Source organism: Salmo salar, chromosome 02 (assembly GCF_965601325.2).
Source record: "Salmo salar chromosome 02, fSalSal1, whole genome shotgun sequence".
Lineage (NCBI taxonomy): Eukaryota > Metazoa > Chordata > Actinopteri > Salmoniformes > Salmonidae > Salmo > Salmo salar.
Genome location: NC_138292.1, coordinates 83014658 through 83036050, shown reverse-complemented (window position 1 = coordinate 83036050; position 21393 = coordinate 83014658). Strand labels below are relative to the sequence as shown.

Below are 21393 nucleotides of genomic sequence, written 5' to 3'. Positions count from 1 at the left end.
CATATTCAGACCACTTCCATATTGTTTGTGACGGGGTTGATGATAAATGGTGTTCAATTCAGACAAAAATGGACAATAATAAAAGGTCTTTAATACCTGATGTGGGAAAATATGTTTTCTTGAAGGTTTAATATGTACTTAAATATTACCGCAGTCCAATAATGACCCTTTTTATTCATAATGTTCATATTCAGGTCTAAGCCTGCGTAGAGGAAATATTGTCTTGTAAAGAAAAGAGAACAAATTTGCTTTTTTGGAATGATTTGTTATGACGTTGTTTGCTAGAACTGGTGACCACTGCAGTCAGCAGATGTGAGTCTTTCAGGTGACGCTTCTTGAGTGACGTAGGATCTAGTGGACGGGACGCTTCGACGACAACAACAGGGTTGCTGATTCATCTCCGTAGTCTGCTAGCCAGCACAAAATCTAAATATTTAACCACTTTAGATTTTAAAAAATGTGTGTAGCTACCTGAATCTCAGTGTTTTAAACACAATTATGTAAGCGTATCAAGAAGTTGAGTTAAACGTAATTTGCAAATGTGTTAAGATTGATAGCTACTGAGCTTAGCACTAGGCTAGTCGCAAATGCTAGCTAGCTAACATCCCCGACCATGAGCTCACAAAGCTACTCCCTTCCTGCTAAAGAAGAGGTCTGCTGGACGGAGATAGAAGTTGCAGTGAAAGAGGAGAGGGAAGAGGAGGCTGTCACAGTAAAACAAGAAGTAGAGGATGAGGCTGTTACAGTGAAAGAGGAAGACGTGTCAGTGAAAGAAGAGGAAAATGCTTTCATAGTGAAAGAGGAGGCGGAAGAGAAACAAGAGGACGCATGTTTTGTTGAGGAGGAGAGGACTGTTACGGCGAAAGAAGAGGAAGACGTTTTTGGATTGAAGGAGGAGGAGATTCCTGTCACATTGGAGGAAGAAGAGAGGACTGGAGATCTGATTAACACCGGTGAGTACTAGGCCTATATTAAACCGGGTCACGTACTTTGCAGGCGTTGAACCGATGTGGGGTTTTTACGTTGCATTCAACTTAAGTTTTACGTTTGAGTGTGTTGTTCTGTACTGCAGGAATTGTTAAAGCTAGCACAGTGCCTAGTGAAACTCTACCCACCCCTAGCCCAGGGTTTATAGACCGTCCAGGCATATAAGATATACATTTGTCATTTAGCAGACGCTCTTTTCCAGAATTGCAGTTAATGCATTCATCTTAAGATACAGAAGCTAGGTGGGACAACCACATATTACAGGCATAGCAAGTTACATTTTCCTCAATAAAGTAGCTATCAGCAGAGTCTGCGGGGTGACATGGGAGAACTGTGGAAGGTTGAAAACCAGGCACGTGCTGCTAAAACTGGTACAGTCATTGACCGAGTACCAATTTCGCGCACTTCTCCTATGTAATGTCCATAGACAGAACGCTACTGTTAAAATAACTTTACTTCCTGTTATTAACTATACGTGACGGTGAGATTCATAGAGCTGACACACCCAGTTTTCACTTCATATTTTGCTGCATAAAAAAAAAAAAAGGGTTACAATTGGATTTTCTTTCAACTGGTCTACACAACCTACCCTACATTTTCAACAACAACAAAAAAGTTTAACAAAAATATCTACAATTAATTAATAATTTTAGGGCAACATATGTCAATTGTTTGTCAAAATTTCTCAAGCTCAGTCAATTTGGTTGTAAATCATGACTCGTGACCAGATCAAGACATTACGAGCGCATATTATAATCAAACTATCTCAGTGTTAGGTCATCAGAGGGCTGAGGCTTGTGGGGAGATGACTCGTGACCAGACGAGCACATATTATTTGCTATCCCAACTCCTTGCTCCAGCCAAACGTTATGCCACACCTACGGAGGTTAGTTTCTTCTCCGCAATGAGTCTGGATCTGAGTACCCCCCTGACGATTTATAGAATGGAAAGCCATTTTAGACCGTCTGATTGGTCCCAACTCCCCAGTTCTTGCCGGTGACATGCATACCCATAACATGATACTGCCACCACAATACTTGGAAATATAGAGGGTTTCACTCTGTGATAAGTTGTGTTGGGCCCCAAACCTAAAGTTTTTCATTTCGTCCAAAAAGTACATTTCTTTCCCTCGTTGTCTTTGAGTAACCTATTACTTAAGGGCCTTGTTGTAAACTGGGTGGATCATTTAGAATGGGACACGCAGCCTATTACTTACCTCTTAAGGATCTGCCCCTTTTATTTAAATTTTTGCCTAAAATGACATATCCAAATCTAACTGCCTGTAGCTCAGGCCCTGAAGCAAGGATATGCGTATTCTCGGTACCATTTGAAAGGAAACACTTTGAAGTTGGTGGAAATGTAAAAGGAATGTAGGAGACTAACACAATAGATCTGGTAAAAGATAATACAAAGAAAAAAATGACCGTACTTTTGTATTTTTTTTTGTACCCTTTCTTGCATCGCTGGTCCAAATGTCAGTCGTGAAGCTAATAGCAGTGACGCTGTTAGAATAATTTGATATCTAGATGATAATAATCAATAATCAATTCGCCTTGACTAATGCCCAAGGTTTGTAAGACAATGGGTTAAATAATTAGGCAAGGACTCAGCTTTCTGCAAAAGGTTTCTGTAGCTTTATTCAGAGAACGTTCTGAGGTCAGGATAACAAAACAGTCATTTTATAGTTCTTGCTTACTTACGCACATGCATTTACACACAAACTGTTGGTGACCTGCATCCCCCATTGACTTCCCATACTGTTTATCACTACCTAGCTCAGCCTGTTCCTTTCCCTCAATGTTAGGAACCCTTTGAAGTTTTACCCCCTTTACCATCTGTCCCCTGCTCTCTACACTAATTACATACACACATTTCTTTCCCTCTCCAGTGGTTCCTGGACTTTCTGGGACTAATCGGACCAATCGATCACTACATTGATCATTACATAGATTATTCATTAACCATGCTGTATGACTAATAATTCATCATGGTTTATTGATTCATTTACCTTTATTAGATAATTATCTTATCAATTCCACCCTTAAATGATTAAATAATTCACCATGATGATCAAACGCTATATGTAAACACAAATAATCACACACTATGAGGAAACACAATTGTGATACTAGGATTAAACAAAACCAATACATGAATATTCCTCCTATACCCATCAATGACAGTCCTTGGCCTATTTCCAATTATGACACTTCGATTCAGGATTTTCATCATAATTTTCATTAAAGGAACAGTCTATCAAAACGTTGAAAATTCAATCTAAACGTTGAAAATTGTTTCATCAAACATTGGCATCTCATGATTAAAAGAAACGGAGCCATCTTCCTGGCCTGGAGGCCCGCATTCGCCATCCCACTGATCGGAGCTCGGAATTGGTCTATATCTCACCAACTGCTGCGTCATCGATCTCTCGAGAGTCCTGGTGATTAAACCTCTCACACAATGGACGAGACAACATCCACAGAATACAAACACACTCATACAGGTGAAAGCAGCCCATAATACAGTTCTTACAACACTTTTCCATTTTCCCAAACATGAGATGTGTTATCAGGAATGTACGTGCAGCGATGAACCTAATCATTCTACCTGCACCGCCCTCTTCTGCCAATAACATATCGAGAGTCAGTCTATTTTACCAGGTCATGAGGGAGGTGGCGGATAATTGGTCAGAGAACCTCTTTACTGCATCCCCGTTTTCATTCATAATAATGTAGTGTTAAAGCCTTCACATATTTGATTCATAGCTTTGTGTTCATCTGGAACTTCCCAGAGGATGCCAATAGCATCCATCTTGTAAAGCTACTCCCATCCTGGTCAAAACTCCTCCTGTGCCTACTTTAGCCTCCTATAACTTGCCTCTGATGACTAACTTGAACTGGTTGGACCTATAACCCCAGGGCGCAAGTTCCTAACCACCCTTTGTGGTAATTTCTGTCGTATGCGTCCTTTGCTGGTACTAGCCCACCCTACATCAGTTATAGGTGCTGTGAGGTTAAGAATTTTCTATTCATCTTTCAAACCTAAGTCAGTCACATTAACGACTACTTTCCAGCCATTAAAATCATCTAAGTTCTCGGTGCCATTCTTGTATCTATAACACTGGTGCTCATCAGGAGTTAAGGTGAACCGAGGTGTGTTGGCTGAGTACTTCAATCTGGCCAACCCCAATTCCTGTACAGTTTTCTGCTTCACCAGGAAATTGTTTAATGTTTACCTTAAATTCTACACCTTGATCTTTTTTGATTCCTTATTCTGTACGTCACTCATCAGTGTATTATATAGTTTATCTTTTACTTCTTCTCAATGACAACGGTATCGTATGATTAGTACCGGAAGGTGGTGGATCTGAATGTATCAGAAAGGTTACCAAAACTAGGATGCAGCTCAGAGTCTCTACTCTTCCCAAAAACCGCCAACCCTCTCCTGCCCTTAGTCGTTCTGCTTGGTACCACCCCATACTCACACCTCTAGGAGCACACACAGTGATGAACGGTCGGGATAGGGAATCTTCGTTAAGGAGGTAACCCCCGGACCCTGTTGGTACTCGGTTCTTCTCCTAACTCTGTGTGTGATCAGCAGTGCTCATATGTGTACATACCTTCTTGCAGTGGGTAACGTGGACCCAAATGACTCTTTCAGCTTTTCTAATGGCAAAGGCAGTGGTTTAACAGAACCTGGTATGGGCCTTCCCAACGGGACTGCTTCCAGTCTTTTCTCCTCAGGGACTGGATCCACACCCAGTCTCCTGGTTGTACTGAGTGAATCACCTTCTCCTGTAATTCACCTGTTGGACACAAAATCTTGGACATACGGGTTTGGTTAACAAACAGTCTTCTCATGTGTTCTGCTAGTATTTCTTCAACTTCTATGTCTACCTGTTCTGGTATCTCTAACTCTGGCATTCTATTTATTCAACCCGATTAGCTAAAATGTCATCCATCATTTAAAAAAATGGCTCCTAGTAAACCAACTCTAGGGATAATATCTTGACTTAATATTTTAGCTACCATAATCATGTCCACCAAGTAAGTTGGGAACGCATCTACCCATTTGCTATACTTATCTATTATTGTTAAACACACCTTCTTCCCCTCATTTCAGAATATCTCAATAAGGTCCATTTCCAACTGTTGGAATGGATATTCTACAAAACATTTTGTTTAAGTAATTATCCTAACCTATCTTACTTCTCCCCCCTATTTATACATTGCTTAGGCCATGTATCAATATTGCTGCATATCTAAAAAAATGTCTTTGGTAAGATTAGTAAATTATCCTTATGTCAGACCTTCTTTTGTAGGATTGCCCCCTTTGATTTTCCACATGTCCAATTCTCTGGGGCCTTCATCCTTGGCTATCATTTAACAATTCTCTGTCAAGTTTCTTATCGTCTTTAAGATTTAACAACTACTTTCAACAAAATTACCAAACCTAACTTAAAATCGAAGCTAAAATACATGCCTGCCAACGGAGCCGATAGTCTCCATGAATGAATATCCTAAAGCTAAGTGAACCAAATTCTCTTCCTATCTACTCCTGCTGGCCCCCCTCCTTTCTTCCTGCTACTCCCCAACCCTCAAGGTTTCAGCAGTGCGGGGAGGATTTCTCCGTCTGCCCTTCTATCTGTCTCCAGCTTTTTTTCATAACAGAAAGTATCAAATATGGGTTGTTTCCAAATATTGACTAAATGTCTCATTGTCTCCTTGGTTGCACTCCTGAATTTTAGAAAAATCAATCTGTCTAGATATTGCATATCTACTTAAATTTATCTCGATACCCTCAATAATCCTGGATCACCTACAGATGTCATATATCCCTGTCCTGTTGACATAAGTCTACCATTATTAAACCTATTCACAACAAAATATAGTAATACTATTATATCAATTCCACAGCCTTGTTGTGTTAAATCTTACACTGAATTCAACAACAGCTGACTTCCTAAGGGAAAATAAACGTATCTAGATCATGTAAAAAATACCCCTGCTACTGGTCAAAATATTTTCAAATCACATAATCAGATCAAAATGACTAATCTGATTTACTCCACCAAGAAAAATTATTGTACCCTTATTGTTCTAGGAAAATAGACTTAAGAAAGCCTACCCTTAGTCTAAGGCGTTGCCCTTTTAGTCCTATCATTGGTTCAAATTATCAATTGTGTCTAAGAACTTTAACTCCATCATAATTATCAGTTCTCCAAATTCCCTTAAAATCAATATCACCAATGACCTTAAATTCACCATCCAAATGGCTTTTCAATGTGGCTGATCAGACCACACAGGGAAGCCACTAGAGGGGTCAAAAGTCATACCACCCTTTCAGAACCGTGTTTCTTACTACATTGGACAAATGAAGGCTAAGAACTTTATCCACATTTTGTATCCCAGGTTCCCAGAACATTCCCTATCAAAATAATTTCACTTGTTTAATTAAAACTCAGAAAACAAAACTTCAAAAATGCCATGTGTGTATACCCCTTTAAGATATCATGTCACTAGGATTTTGTTTTGTTTTCCCAAAGAGAGCTAAGCGCTTCTTTTTCCATAAAATAACCACTTGGTCAGCGTTTCATCCTACCACACTGATTCAAAAACCCAAAAGTTGACTATAAACAAAACTTCATAGTACTTATAATTCCATTGTACCCCCCCAATCATTAGTTTAAACTTCCTCAATGGTTTATGTGATTGAACATGCCTTTCCTTCCTCTGAGTCTGGCTGTGGGCGCCTGACCTTCTCTCTGTATTTGTCTCGACCCCCTCTCTGGCCTCTCTTACTTCCCTCAGATCTGCTAGCCCCCACCCTACGAGGTTCTGTTTGATGGCACGGCTTATCTCGGGACGCATTCCACTGAGGAAAGCAAATTTCAATTGCTGATAACACGGGGCATCAAATCCATCCACTACCGGGGGTTCTATTAACCCACTATTTGCGTTGGACACGTCCTTCAATCTCTCTAGGTATTGGCTTATAGTCTTATGAAATGTCCAAGGGTTTAAAAAAAGATCATGTATATTGCCACAATTCTGTCGCAATGATTAATTTCCGCTCCTTATAATTCATTAGATTTAGGTAACTGCCTTTTCCTTGATTCCGTCATTCAAATACAACTCCCATTCTCTATAAATCCTTTAAGCAGGCCATTTTAGACCACAAACAACGTACTTTATCGACTCTGTCTTTCCATTTAAACTAAACAAGCTATCAAAACATTCGGTTTCTATCTTAAACAAACACTAACAACCGTATGGTTCCAGTCATAACATAACAATAATTAAATTACATTTTAGTCCCATGGTGCATGGGCTGGGATCCAAACCCGGGTCCCCCGCATGGCAGGCAAGAATTCTACCACTGAACCACAATGCTATTGCTTAGAGCTGCAATTTCGGTGGTTGTGTCCTACTCGGTCACAATGTTTACAGGGTGTTTTACAGTTTCTGGCGAGATGTCCCGTTCTATCGCAATTAAAACACCGCTTCTCTCCGTCTTTGTCAGCGTGTCTCCCTGTTTTTCCCCTTCTGTCTACAGAGTCTCTGCTCCTCCCCGCTATTTCTCCTAGGGTTGCTATCAGGTACTCTGTTACCCCGACAGTTACTGTTAGATGCTCTATCTCAACCGATTCACTCTTTTTACAGTTTCGACCTATTTTATTGCAGTGTTTACACAGAACCTCACATTCTCTAGCAAAATGACCCGTTTTTTTTACAGTTAAAGTGTCATCTCCCCCTTCCTTTTGTCTATTCCTATCCGGACTTTGATTATGGTAAACGAGTCTACTGAGGGCTCTGGGTTGTGCAGCACCACCAACACGCTCTCTACCCCTAGTTCTCATCTTTCTATCTCCCTCCGTTTCTATCCACTTTTTCAATAAAGTGGCTAAATCCTGTTCCCCTCCCTGTGTCTCTTCCTCTCTACCCCCCTCGGCTCCCTGAGGACCAGCATATGGGGGAGGGGGTAACGGTATGGGCGGCACTTGATGTGGTTGCCTCCGTCTCACTACCACCACCTCGTTATCTGGGTTGTCCCGCCACCCCTGGTCAGCCAGGGAGGGGTACAATTTGGGTTTAGATGGTGTCTCTGTGGGAGCCGTGGGAGTCCTCTCTGTCTGCTCCTGGCTACCCAAACCTTCATTCTTAGTAACTCCCTTACTCTTGGCCCCCTCCGCTCTCTTTCTAGCTTCTGCCAGCCAAACCCGAGCAGTGTCAAGGCCTTCTGTGCGCTTCTTCTCTGTCTTATCCCCACAGACCCTATGTATTTGTTTTACCATTAATTCCAATCTTTCAATATTTAAACATCCATCAAAATTGTATTTCTTCCTCCATTTCGGGCCAAAATAAATGTTCCTCTTATCTTTTCCCAGCATAAAACGTTCATCTCCCGTCAACACCGGGATTTTCTTAGAGGATTTACTACCCATGTTGTTAAAGTACACTCGTAATTATTCTGCTTCTTCTCCCAATCTAGAATTTTAGAAGGATTATTCGTAAGAACCTTAAACTATGTGCTTTAATTTATAAAACTCTGGATCAAATACAATCAGTGTTTACTCGTTGTTAATCTTTGTGTATGCTATTTACCGTTGTTAAGCTAGAATTGAAGAATAATTATTTGTATGCTATATGACACATTGCTTCTATCTCACGCTTAAAAGAACAAACCAGCTTTTTTCGCGACTGTTGATTTGAACAATATGTTTTCTATGTGTATCAACACCCATTAATTTCCTTCTCACAATATAGAGTTATTCTGCTAGAATGATCATACGTATCGATCCTGACATCCTGTCTTTATCTCACTCATAGACAAACACTGCAACCCGTTTTATTTTTAGGTTTTACTGCCTGTCTTTTTCTCGCGATTGTTGACAGAATTCTCCTCACATGCAATCACTCATCCCAGCATAGTTACTCTTGATCGGACATTAGGTCGCATACGTATGCAACTATAAACTATTTTCCAGGGGTCGTAAAGCCCTAGTTAACAGCCTATTTATCTGTTGCTCCATGTAACTCTTGACAATAATATCTGTTTCTCACTCCGCCATATTAGGTCTCTCTTCTCCCATGGATAATCAGACCTAGGTTGCGCCTCCGGAAGATCTGACCATCCCCTCCGAGACGTCTTTAGACAGGCGACCTATATTAATGTAATCATGTCTCTGTCCTCCTCCCTCATAATTATATTACTATATTTCGCCTTCCAATTTACGTTTCCTGCCAATGTCTTTACACCAATTTTACGTTTTAGGTACTCAACATTTAGCTAGTTTATATTGGTAGTGGCCACAGATACCATGGAGTCATTTCGGACCCCTCCTCCTCCTGTTTGAACTTATACCCGATCCCTATCTTCCATTTGCACAGAATACTTGGTTCCCTTTAAAACATTTTTCTCCACACAAACTTATAAAGACAGGTCACCAGATACAAACTCCCTTCCAGATAGTTCCAGCGTCTAACACCCAGAGTACATTAAAATCCTCTAATCGCTCCCGCCTTTCACTCTCACATCAATCGTTTCCTCATTTAATGCCAACACACAGTTGTATCCTTCATTCCATCATGCAATGCAGACACACAGGTGCATTACTCATTTCATCATGCAATGCAGACCTACAGGTTTATCACTCATTCCATCATGCAATGCAGACACACAGGTGCATTACTCATTCCATCATGCAATGCAGACACACAGGTTTATCACTCATTTCATCATGCAACGCAGACATTCAGGTGCTACCACTCATTCCTTATTTAATGTAATCATACAGGTGCTATTCCCCAAAACAATGAATAAAGCTTACTAACCTTGTTATTTACAGCTGAGTTTTTCAATGTTCGTTGAATCTCGTCACCACCTCTGTCGCGTACCAGTTTGCCACCGGCCTGTAAAGAACCCACAGTAAAGGGCCAGGTCTTTGATTTACGGATATTTCATCCGCCCGTGCACGGTTTCCGTGTCTCCTTGGAACGACAGCGGCAGTTTGAAATCCGGCTCGAAGGACCAATTGTTAGAATAATTTGATATCTAGATGATAATAATCAATAATCAATTCGCCTTGACTAATGCCCAAGGTTTGTAAGACAATGGGTTAAATAATTAGGCAAGGACTCAGCTTTATGCAAAAGGTTTCTGTAGCTTTATTCAGAGAACGTTCTGAGGTCAGGATAACAAAACAGTCATTTTATAGTTCTTGCTTACTTACGCACATGCATTTACACACAATCCGTTGGTGACCTGCATCCCCCATTTAACTTCTCACACTGTTTATCACTACCTAGCTCAGCCTGTTCCTTTCCCTCAAGGTTAGGAATCCTTTGAAGTTTTACTCCCTTTACCATCTGTCCCCTGCTCTCTACACTAATTACATACACACATTTCTTTCCCTCTCCAGTGGTTCCTGGACTTTCTGGGACTAATCGGACTAATCGATCACTACATTGATCATTACATTGATTATTCATTAACCATGCTGTATGACTAATAATTCATCATGGTTTATTGATTCATTTACCTTTATTAGATAATTCTCTTATCAGACGCCCATAGCAAGTAGCTCATGGATGTGCGTTTCAACAATACTGTGTAACTCCGTTAGGGCAACATCTGAAAAATAGTGCATACTTTGTAGTGTGTCCCGGTGTTCGGCCAGTCAGCGAAAGCCAACATCATCCACGACAGAGAACAGTTGATTGTCAAGGGCAATGAATTCCATTATCTTGGCTTTAACCTCTATGGGCTAGGTGGGACGCTTGCGTCCCACCTACGTAACAGCCACTGCCAGCCTGTGGCGCGATTTTCAAAACCTTAAAAATCCTATTACTTCAATTTCTCAAACATATGACTATTTTACAGCCATTTAAAGACAAGACTCTCGTTAATCTAACCACACTGTCCGATTTCAAAAAGGCTTTACAACGAAAGCAAAACATTAGATTATGTCAGCAGAGTACCAAGCCAGAAATAATCAGACACCCATTTTTCAAGCCAGCATATAATGTCACCAAAACCCAGAAGACAGCTAAATGCAGCACTCACCTTTGATGATCTTCATCAGATGACAACCCTAGGACATTATGTTATACAATACATGCATGTTTTGTTCAATCAAGTTAATATTTATATCAAAAACCAGCTTTTTACATTAGCATGTGACGTTCAGAACTAGCATACCCCCCGCAAACTTCCGGGGAATTCGCTAACATTTTACTAAATTACTCACGATAAACGTTCACAAAAAGCATAACAATTATTTTAAGAATTATAGATACAGACCTCCTCTATGCACTCGATATGTCCGATTTTAAAATAGCTTTTTGGTGAAAGCACATTTTGCAATATTCTAAGTACATAGCCTAGGCATCACGGGCTCGCTATTTAGACACCCGGCAAGTTTAGCACTCACCATAATCATATTTACTATTATAAAAGTTTGATTACCTTTTGTTGTCTTCGTCAGAATGCACACCCAGGACTGCTACTTCAATAACAAATGTTGGTTTGGTCCAAAATAATCCATCGTTATATCCGAATAGCGGCGTTTTGTTCGTGCGTTCCAGACACTATCCGAAATAGTAAAGAAGTGTCGCGCGCATGGCGCAATTCGTGACAATAAAATTCTAAATATTCCATTACCGTACTTCGAAGCATGTCAACCGCTGTTTAAAATCAATTTTTACGACATTTTTCTCGTAGAAAAGCGATAATATTCCGACAGGGAATCTCCTTTTCGGCAAACAGAGGAAAAAATCACAAAGGCGGGGGCGGTCGGGGTCATGCGCATAAGCCCAGTGTCCCTTGATCGGCCACTTGAGAAAGGCGATAATGTGTTTCAGCCTGGGGCTGGAATGACGACATTCTGTTTTTTCCCGGGCTCTGAGCGCCTATGGACGACGTGGGAAGTGTCACGTTAGAGCAGAGATCCTTAGTAAATGATAGAGATGGAAAAGAAGTTCAAGAAATGGTCAGACAGGCCACTTCCTGTAAAGGAATCTCTCAGGTTTTGACCTGCCATTTGAGTTCTGTTATACTCACAGACACCATTCAAACAGTTTTAGAAAATTTAGGGTGTTTTCTATCCATATGTAATAAGTATATGCATATTCTAGTTACTGGGTAGGAGTGGTAACCAGATTAAATCGGGTATGTTTTTTATCCAGCCGTGTCAATACTGCCCCCTAGCCCTAACAGGTTAATAGATTTTGCCTTTGAGTTGTCTCGCTGAAATGTTCTTACTCTTTGAAATGACTGCTCGATTTGAACCTTTTTTGGTGTTGGAATTACGCTTAGTATTTTTTTTTCTTTGTGTGTAGCGCTGTATTTTTCATGGCATCATTACGTCATCTACTTACGTTATATCGGTATGGCACGTCAGCTTTGATGTCGTTTTTTTTTACATCAGCGTTAAACTAGACATCGGGCCGATGTTGGCATTTTTAGCTAATATCGTCCGATTCTGATATGCTTACCGATATGTCGTGTATCCCTAGCAGGTATGGTTCCCTATCAGAATGTCACAGGATCAGGAGATGTGACAAACAGGGGTGCCACTTTGGTTTTAGAAGGGGGGGGGCATAACCTGGTCGTAGGGTCTGGGTTGGTTTTAGAAGGGGGGGCATAACCTGGTCGGAGGGTCTGGGTTGTTTTAGAAGGGGGGCATAACCTGGTCGGAGGGTCTGGGTTGGTTTTTAGAAGGGGGGCATAACCTCGTCGGAGGGTCTGGGTTGGTTTTTAGAAGGGGGGGCATAACCTGGTCGGAGGGTCTGGGTTGGTTTTTAGAAGGGGGGGCATAACCTGGTCGGAGGGTCTGGGTTGGTTTTTAGAAGGGGGGGCATAACCTGGTTCGGGGGGTCTGGGTTGGTTTTAGAAGGGGGGGCATAACCTGGTTCGGAGGGTCTGGGTTGGTTTTAGAAGGGGGGGGCATAACCTGGTTCGAAGGGTCTGGGTTGGTTTTAGATTGGGGGGCATAACCTGGTTCGGAGGGTCTGGGTTGGTTTTAGAAGGGGGGGCATAACCTGGTCGGAGGGTCTGGGTTGGTTTTAGAAGGGGGGGGGCATAACCTGGTCGGAGGGTCTGGGTTGGTTTTAGAAGGGGGGGGGGGGCATAACCTGGTTGTAGGGTCTGGGTTGGTTTTGGGGGGGGGGGGGCAATTACCTGGTCGGAGGGTCTGGGTTGGTTTTAGAAGGGGGGGCAATAACCTGGTCGGAGGGTCTGGGTGTCCTCCCTAAGAATATTTTGAGCCATCTGAAGCTCATTTCCTGCAGTTCTACTAGGGCTGTCTCTGACTAAAAACATTTTATTTTTATTTTGACCAATCGATTGGTCAAATTCCTATGGGACTTCCAATCACGGCCGGTTGTGATACAGCCCGGGAACGAACCAGGGTCTGTAGTGATGCCTCTAGCACTGAGATGCAGTGTCTTAGACCGCTGCACCACTTGGGACTAGTACGGGCTGTATTGCACAGTAATGTACAATAACAAGGACTGTATTAGGAATGGAATAGATGATAAATAGGCAATATAAAATGGTGACTAATTTTAGCAGCCAGGAGAAACAGAATATAACACAGCTACTTCAGCACACGTTGCAATAGTAGGAACCAGTAACATTTCCCCACGCACTCCAAAAGGCATAAATCCAGCCACAAGGACAACACCGGGAGGAAAAAAAGATGTCTCGAGCTGAGACCTGTGTTTATACCCTAGTAAGAGCATGGGGCTAACTGACCAATAGGAACCTAGAAGCATGGCTACTAAATGATTGTCTAAGGCCACATTCTATCGATGTCTCATGTGATGGGGGAGAGAGGTGAAGGCTAGACATAGCAGAGACCCCAAACAAATAATCCACCAACATGCACATGCCCACAATGTCCAGGAGGGGGAATTCTGGACAGTCTTCTCCATCAGTCGCTGTGGATGGAGTGGAACATTAAATATAAAGTCCTGGACAGAGTCTTGTCCATCAGTTGCTGTGGATGAAGTGGAATATTAAATAGAGTCCTGGACAGAGTCTTGTCCATCACTCGCTGTGGATGAAGTGGAACATTAAATATAAAGTTCTGGACAGAGTCTTTTGTATCAGTCGCTGTGGATGAAGTGGAACAGAGACACAGCTTCTTGATATGTTGCCTTTATATCCTATTCAGCTGTGATTAAGATGAATGTGGGTTGTTCCATATGATTTCAATCACTTTCTGACTGGTTAAAAACAGGCATAGTGGTCTTAGCATATAACTCACGCTAGGTGTTGGTGTATGAAGCCAATACTAGATTTGAATTGTTTTTCCAGCTGTTGCTGTGCAAAGACAAATTTAATCATGTAGAGATTTCATTCTAGGTTGTATTAATTAGTGCACATCGTAGCAAAAAAAAAACATTTTGCAACAGAAAACATAAACAAGCATTTCTTATTGTACAAGTTCCGCTAGTCGTCCCTCCCCATTTCGGTCCATTTTCCTCAGTTTTCATTTGATGAATAGGACCCTGATCACTCTTAAGCTAAATACTCTGTTTGTCTTTGGCAGGAAAGAGACCAGACTCAGAGGAACCAGAGGCATCCAAACCAGCAAGACCACACCACTGCTCTCAGTGTGGAAAGAGTTTTACTAAGTTAGGGAACCTGAAAGACCATGAAAGAATACACACAGGAGAAAAGCCCTACCAATGTTCCCAGTGTGGAAAGAGTTTTACCCATTTAGGAAGCCTGAAATCACATAAGATAATACACACAGGAGATAAGCCTCATCACTGCTCCCAATGTGGAAAGGGTTTTACCCAGTTAAGACACCTGAAAAAACACGAGATATTGCACTCAGGGGAGAAGCCTTACCACTGCCCCCAATGTGAAAAGGGATTTTCCTCATCAGGGTGCCTGAAATCACATGAGCGGACACACTCAGGAGAAAAGCCTTACCACTGTTCCCAGTGTGAAAAGAGTTTTAGCTGGTCAGGGCAACTGAAAGAGCATGAGCGAACACACACTGGAGAGAAGCCGTACCTCCACTGCTCCCAGTGTGGAAAGAGTTTTACCCACTTAGGAAACCTGAAAATGCATGAGACAATACACTCTGGAGATAAGCCTCACAAATGCTCTCAATGTGGAAAGAGTTTTAACCGGTTATATAACCTCAAAGTACATGAGAGGACACACACAGGAGAAAAGCCTTATCACTGCTCCCAGTGTGAAAATAGATTTTCCTCATCAGGGTCCCTGAAATCACATGAGAGGGCACACTCAGGAGAAAAGCCTTTCCAATGCTCACATTGTGAAAAGAGTTTTACCCAGTTAGGGAGTATGAAAATACATGAGAGAACACATACAGGAGAAAAGCCCTGTGTGGAAAGAGTTTTACCGATGTAGGGAACCTGAAGACACAAGATAACACACACAAGGGATAAATAGCCTTCCCACTTCTCCCACTGTGAAAATCCACACCTGAAAAAGCATTATCAATACTCTGTGAAAAGCTATTTACCCAGTTAGGAGACCTGAAAGACCATGAGGGAACACAGAGGAGATGCCTTACCACTGCTGTCAGTGTCAAGGCTCAGGATAAGACCCAGATGCAGACAGTTTCGAAGTAACAGAAGTTTTTATTATGAAAACAGGGAGGCAGGCAAACGACATGTCAAGGGCAGGCAAAGGCCAGTAGTCCAGAACAGAGTTCGAAAGATACAGAACGGCAGGCAGGCTCAAGGCAGTCAAAAACCGAGAAAACAGGAACTAGAGACAGATAGGAGCACAGGAAAAACCGCTGGTAGGCTTGACGAAACAAAAACTAACTTGCAACAGACAAACAGAGAACACAGGTATAAGTACACTGGGGAGGATGGGTGACACCTGGAGGGGGGTGGAGACAAGCACAAAGACAGGTGAAACAGATCACGGTCCCGTGTGGCTCAGTTGGTAGAGCATGGTGTTTGCAACGCCAGGGTTGTGGGTTTGATTCCCACGGGGGACCAGTACGGAGAAAAAATTTATGAAATGTATGCATTCACTACTGTAAGTCGCTCTGGATAAGAGCGTCTGCTAAATGACTAAAATGTCAAATGTAACTTAAAATTCATGAGAACACACTCCCTTTGTCTTATTTTTTAATGAAAATGTATGATTTTGTTTGTGCCATATGAAATCAAAATTGGATAACGCCTGCTCAAAAATAAATGTGTATGTCGTTTGCTATTTTATTTTCTCAAGACATGAATTGAATGTATACAGTAGTACATCAGATTCAATGTACAGGCTTACTGTGATTAAATGGTCTGTGTGAGTTCAATGTACACGCTTACTGTGATTAAATGGTCTATGTGTTTTCTTTGTGTGTGTGTGATAATCAATTGCTGTTTCCATGTGATGCTCTATTGTTTACATTGGCTGATAATGTTTCTTATGCTGCGTTCATAACAAGTGGGAAAATACTACTTTTAAACTGGATATGTATCTTAGGAGACCTGAAAAACATATCAAATGAAACTAGTTCAGACAAGACAAACAGTTCGGTAGGAGAGAGGAATTGTAAAAAAACGAATCTCAATTAAATGGAATGTTTCCAATTATTGGGGAGGGGAGAGCTTAAGGAAGGAAGGAGAGTTTGATGCTTAGAGCTGTGTGGAGGGAGGGAACAAGGGATGCAATGCTCAAAGCTGGGTGAAAGGAGGCAGGGTGGGAAGGAGGGATGAAAGTGGAAAGAGGGAGGGACAGGGTGCTCAGAGCTCTCCACGGTCATTGATGACGACTTTAGCGGAGCATTTGCCACTGCTGGAACCCTTCTCCATGTTAGCGACAATGCTGAGCCCCTCCACGATCATAACAAGTGAGACAATACTACTTTTAAACTGGATATGTATCTTATGCTGCGTTCATAACAAGTGGGAAAAATACTACTTTTAAACTGGGAGCAACGAGTTGTGTGTTCACCTACTGTTACATACGCCTCTAGGAAGAGGGAACGCAACACCCTGCTACAACTCAACTCCCCGTGGAGTGAAAGAGGTATGGGACTGTAGGTGCGAGTAAGGATGACAAAGGCAGAGAATTTACCGTTTACTGGGAATTCATTTATTCCTTCATAAAAGGTAATATTTGGGGAAAAGGGGCTGAACGGAATCAAATAAAGTAAATGGCAAAGCCCTCTCCTACCTTACCTGCCTACCCACTACTTACCTAACCTGGTGCGCTATCCAAAATACAGGGGGTGGTCCGCCCAGGTCTTAGCTAGTGTGCATAGACAGTAAATACTACGGGTAATGTATGCCCACAGGCCTCGTTCCTAAGCACACCCTACGTGCCTTCCCTTTCCCCCCTGGGAACAAAAACAACGTCAATAATCAAAACACTGCGTCCTACTTTCACACACAGGACATACTAATAAGCTCTCTCTGCAACAACCAACATAGGACATACCAATCAGCTCTCTCTGCAACAACCAACATAGGACATACCAATCAGCTCTCTCCGCAACAACCAACATAGGACATACCACTCAGCTTTCTCAACAACAACCACCACAGTACACACTCATCATCTCCCTTCTGCGCAACAGAACACTGGCTTATATAGTTGGAGAAGGAGTTGGTAAATGAAGACAGCTGTTTCTGACGAGAGCGCGGGGTCAGCTCCAATCATCAATGGGGCCGACCAATCAGCTGCTTGGGGGAATTTCAGGAATCCATCCTCACATACAAACAAAACCACAACACAGGAACTGAGGTACTTAATACATACCTTGAACCCGAGATCGAAGATTGGCTAATGACAAACAAGCTCCGTTAACCATAAACTAAAAGTACAGCTTTCATACTCACCAATAAATTATAGTGTTGAAAATCCATATTATTAAGAGAGTTTTTCATAAATAATTGTTTGTTGTTGCATTTAACTGCCGAAAATGCTTCAAAAATCAATTGGTACATGTCATTAATTTATAAGTGCAAAAATGTATGTAGCTACTGCAGATTTCCCCTTTAAGGGAATAGTATGGTCACATCTAGATGTGAAAAGAGAAAACAATGAACAATTCCTATTCGCACAATTTATTCATAATGTACATAATCATATTCAGGTCTAAGTCTGCGTAGATGAATGTATTGGCAATAAAAAAATAGAAAACATTTGTTTAGAGTGAAATGTTATGACATTAGGCAGGTGTCCATTGACCCAGGTTTATTCGACAAAAGCAATGTCTGAAAAAAAGATAAATTCCCAGATGTGTCTAATAGAAACGGCAGCTATAGGAAATATGCTCTGAAGATCGACAACATGTTTCGACGGGGGGGAGATTTTTCCTGATGATAATTTGAATAAATGATGAATGCTGAATAATTGTTTAAGTGTCCTGACTTTTGCCTTGCTTTTCTGATTGGCTGGATGCCAAGTCTTCAGATCTACTGGAGTGTAAGTTCCACCCTGGCAACAGACCGTGACTATACATTGGAGCGTGCTAATTATTACAATGTGGCCAATATTAGTCAAGTCTTGCATTCTATCCATGTAGGCTTTTGGGACATGAAACAAGACAGTATTTATTAATAATATTCATATTAATATCTAGGTCTGCGTAGAGGAAAGTAATGGCTGTAAGAAGTAATATGGTAATTTTGTAATTATTTGTTATCACATTGTTTGCCAGAATATACTGTAATGAAACAGCAGGCAGGGAGCAGGTCTCGAACCCTCGACCTTCAAGCCCGAAGTCCGACGCGCTATCGACAGTGCCGCAAAACCATGGTCAAGCGTCAGAGTCGATTTCCGCGCTTATAAACCCAGGGTCGTTACAATACATTGTAGTCAATTTTCTCCTAAACTGCGTCAGCAGATGGCGATGGTGGCGCTTCTTATGTGACGTATAATCTAGTGGACGGGACGTTTCTTCAACAACAGCAACAACACGGCTGCTCGGTAACTCGCTAGCCAACCCAAACCGAAACATTTTACTGTTTTAACCTCAGTGTTTTAAACACACTATCTGCATATTTACTAGTTACTCCATTTAATATTGACATTGTTAGCTAGCTAGCTTGTAAAGATAGCCTACTACTAAGCTAATCGCTAATGCTAGCTAGCAAGCTAACATCCCCGACCATGAGCTCACTAAGCCGATCCCTTCCTGCTAAAGAAGAGGTCTGCTGGACGGAGAAAGAAACTCTCGTGAAAGAGGAGAAGGAAGAAAAGGATGTCACAGTTAAAAAAGAAGTAGAGGGTGAGGCTGTTACAGTGAAAGAAGTTACTGTGACAGAAGAGAGAGAAGATTTCAAAGTGAAAGAGGAGGATGTTACTGTGAAAGAAGAGGAAGACGTTTTCAGAGTGAAAGAAGACGAGGATGTTACTGTGAAAGAAGAGGAAGACGTTTTCAGAGTGAAAGAAGACGAGGAGGAAGAGAAACAACAGGATGCAGTTTTTGTAGTGAAAGAGGAGGATGAGGCGATGACTGTCACAGTGAAAGAAATAAAACACGTTTTTGGAGTGAAGGAGGAGGGGGAGATTACTGTCACGTTGGAGGAGGAAGAAGATCCGAACGGAGATCTGATTACCACCAGTAAGTACTGTCTTAAAAAAAGGTGCACAAACTCTGCAGTTGTTGAACCGATGCCCCTGAATATCTCTTTCTGTTGAACTGATGTGACTTTAAAGGGTCGTTCTACTGAAGTTATGGGCGATTCCAGCGTTATGGACATTACATTTGCACACAAAATCACCATTTTAATGTCTCACAGAATGGAAAGACAAAATATAAATTCAACTTTTGATGTGTTTGTCTGTATTACCCCTTGGGTGGAGTGTATACCCAGGAAATCGGACTTCTAAATATTGGTATGTTGGAGATATAGAAGCTTTATGGATGTTACATGAAATGGACAAGCTTTTTGGGGAGACTGTGGTAGATTCTGTGGGAAGGTCAACCTGACCATGCACAATTAAAGTTAGTCATTTCCAAATGAAACCACGTTCATAATTATCCTTAAAAGGATACTTCGGGATTTTGGCAATGAGGTCTTTTATCTACTTCCCCAGAGTCAGATGAACTAGTGTATAAAATGTTTATGTCTCTGTGAGCGGTTTGAAGAAAGTTGCTAACTAGCGTTAACAAAATAACTGGAAGTCTATGTATGCTTGCAGATGGGGTTTTTTGTCAGTTAAGAACAAATTCTTATTTACAATGATGGCCTACCAAAAGGCAAAAGGCCTCCGGCGGGGACGGATTAAAATAAATAAATACAATATAAATATAAATATAGGACAAAACACACATCACAACAAATAATGATCTCTCTGTTAAATTAAACACTCTGTCTTTGGCAGGAGAGAGACCAGACTCTGAAGAACCAGAGACGTCTGAACCAGCAAGACGACACCACTGCTCCCAGTGTGGAAAAAGCTTTACTCAATTACGGACACTGAAGGTGCATGAAAGAATACACACTGGAGAGAGGCCCTACCAATGTTCCCAGTGTGGAAAGAGTTTTACCCAGTTAGCGAGCCTGAAAATACATAATAGAATACACACAGGAGAGAAGCCTTACCAATGCTCCCAGTGTGGAAAGAGATTTTCACAGTTAAGTTACCTGAAATCACATGAGATAATACACACAGAAGATAAGCCTCACAAATGCTCTCAATGTGGTAATACCTTTAAGCGGTTAAATAACCTGAAGGACCATCAAAGAGTACACACAGGGGAAAAGCCTTACCACTGTTTCCATTGTGAAAAGAGTTTCCGCTGGTTAAGGCAACTGAAAGTGCATGAGAGAACACACACTGGAGAGAAGCCCTACCAATGTTCCCAGTGTGGAAAGAGTTTTACCAAAATACATTTGTATGTTTTATGTTTTAATATCCCAAGATATGAATTGAATATGGAGTGTAGCAGTTTTTATGTAGATTCTATGTACACTCTGGGATTAAATAGTCTTTTTTTTTACTCTGTGTTTTTTGTGTGTGTTGTTAATCGAGGGCTCTATGTTGTTAATCGAGTGATATATGTTGTTAAGCATGATCTACTGTTTACATATGTGATGGATATGTATCTTAGAGAATGTGGCTTTAAAGCCCCCATTCAGTCTTTGTGTTTATTTTTTAATATATCTCAAATGTATTTTTAATAATCCATTTTCCTGAGAGAGACAAAGAACTTTGGGACTTGTAGGGACAGCTCAGGACTTTGTTCCATCTTCTATCCCTCTTCTCTGTTTCTGGATCAGGTCTTGTAGGACAGCTCGGGACTTCGTTCCCTCTTCTCTGTTTCTGGATCAGGTCTTGTAGGACAGCTCGGGACTTCGTTCCCTCTTCTCTGTTTCTGGATCAGGTCTTGTAGGACAGCTCGGGACTTCGTTCCCTCTTCTCTGTTTCTGGATCAGGTCTTGTAGGACAGCTCGGGAC

The 21393-nt window shown here is 41.5% G+C and overlaps 1 protein-coding gene across 2 annotated transcripts; it reads left to right on the top strand.

Moving 5' to 3' along the window:
- Nucleotides 1-365: 365 nt before the first annotated feature.
- LOC106594907 (uncharacterized) lies at nt 366-21153 on the top strand. 2 transcript variants are annotated; one of them, XM_045713166.2, is made up of 2 exons: nt 366-953; nt 14543-16331. In XM_045713166.2, exons 1-2 carry the CDS (start codon nt 614-616, stop codon nt 15376-15378), a joined length of 1176 nt encoding a protein of 391 aa, XP_045569122.1. In that variant the 5' UTR covers nt 366-613; the 3' UTR covers nt 15379-16331. The 2 variants fall into 2 exon arrangements, with proteins under 2 accessions (XP_045569122.1, XP_014041768.2); XM_014186293.3 differs by lacking the exons at nt 366-953; nt 14543-16331 and adding exons at nt 18818-19552; nt 20317-21153.
- Nucleotides 21154-21393: the final 240 nt, after the last annotated feature.

Bases quoted from the DNA above. Each gene is read 5' to 3' on its own strand.
- LOC106594907 (XM_014186293.3), top strand. From the start codon at position 19,069: ATGCTAGCTAGCAAGCTAACATCCCCGACCATGAGCTCACTAAGCCGA. The intron at 19,553-20,316 runs GTAAGTACTGTC...TGTCTTTGGCAG, and splicing joins CGGAGATCTGATTACCACCA to GAGAGAGACCAGACTCTGAA.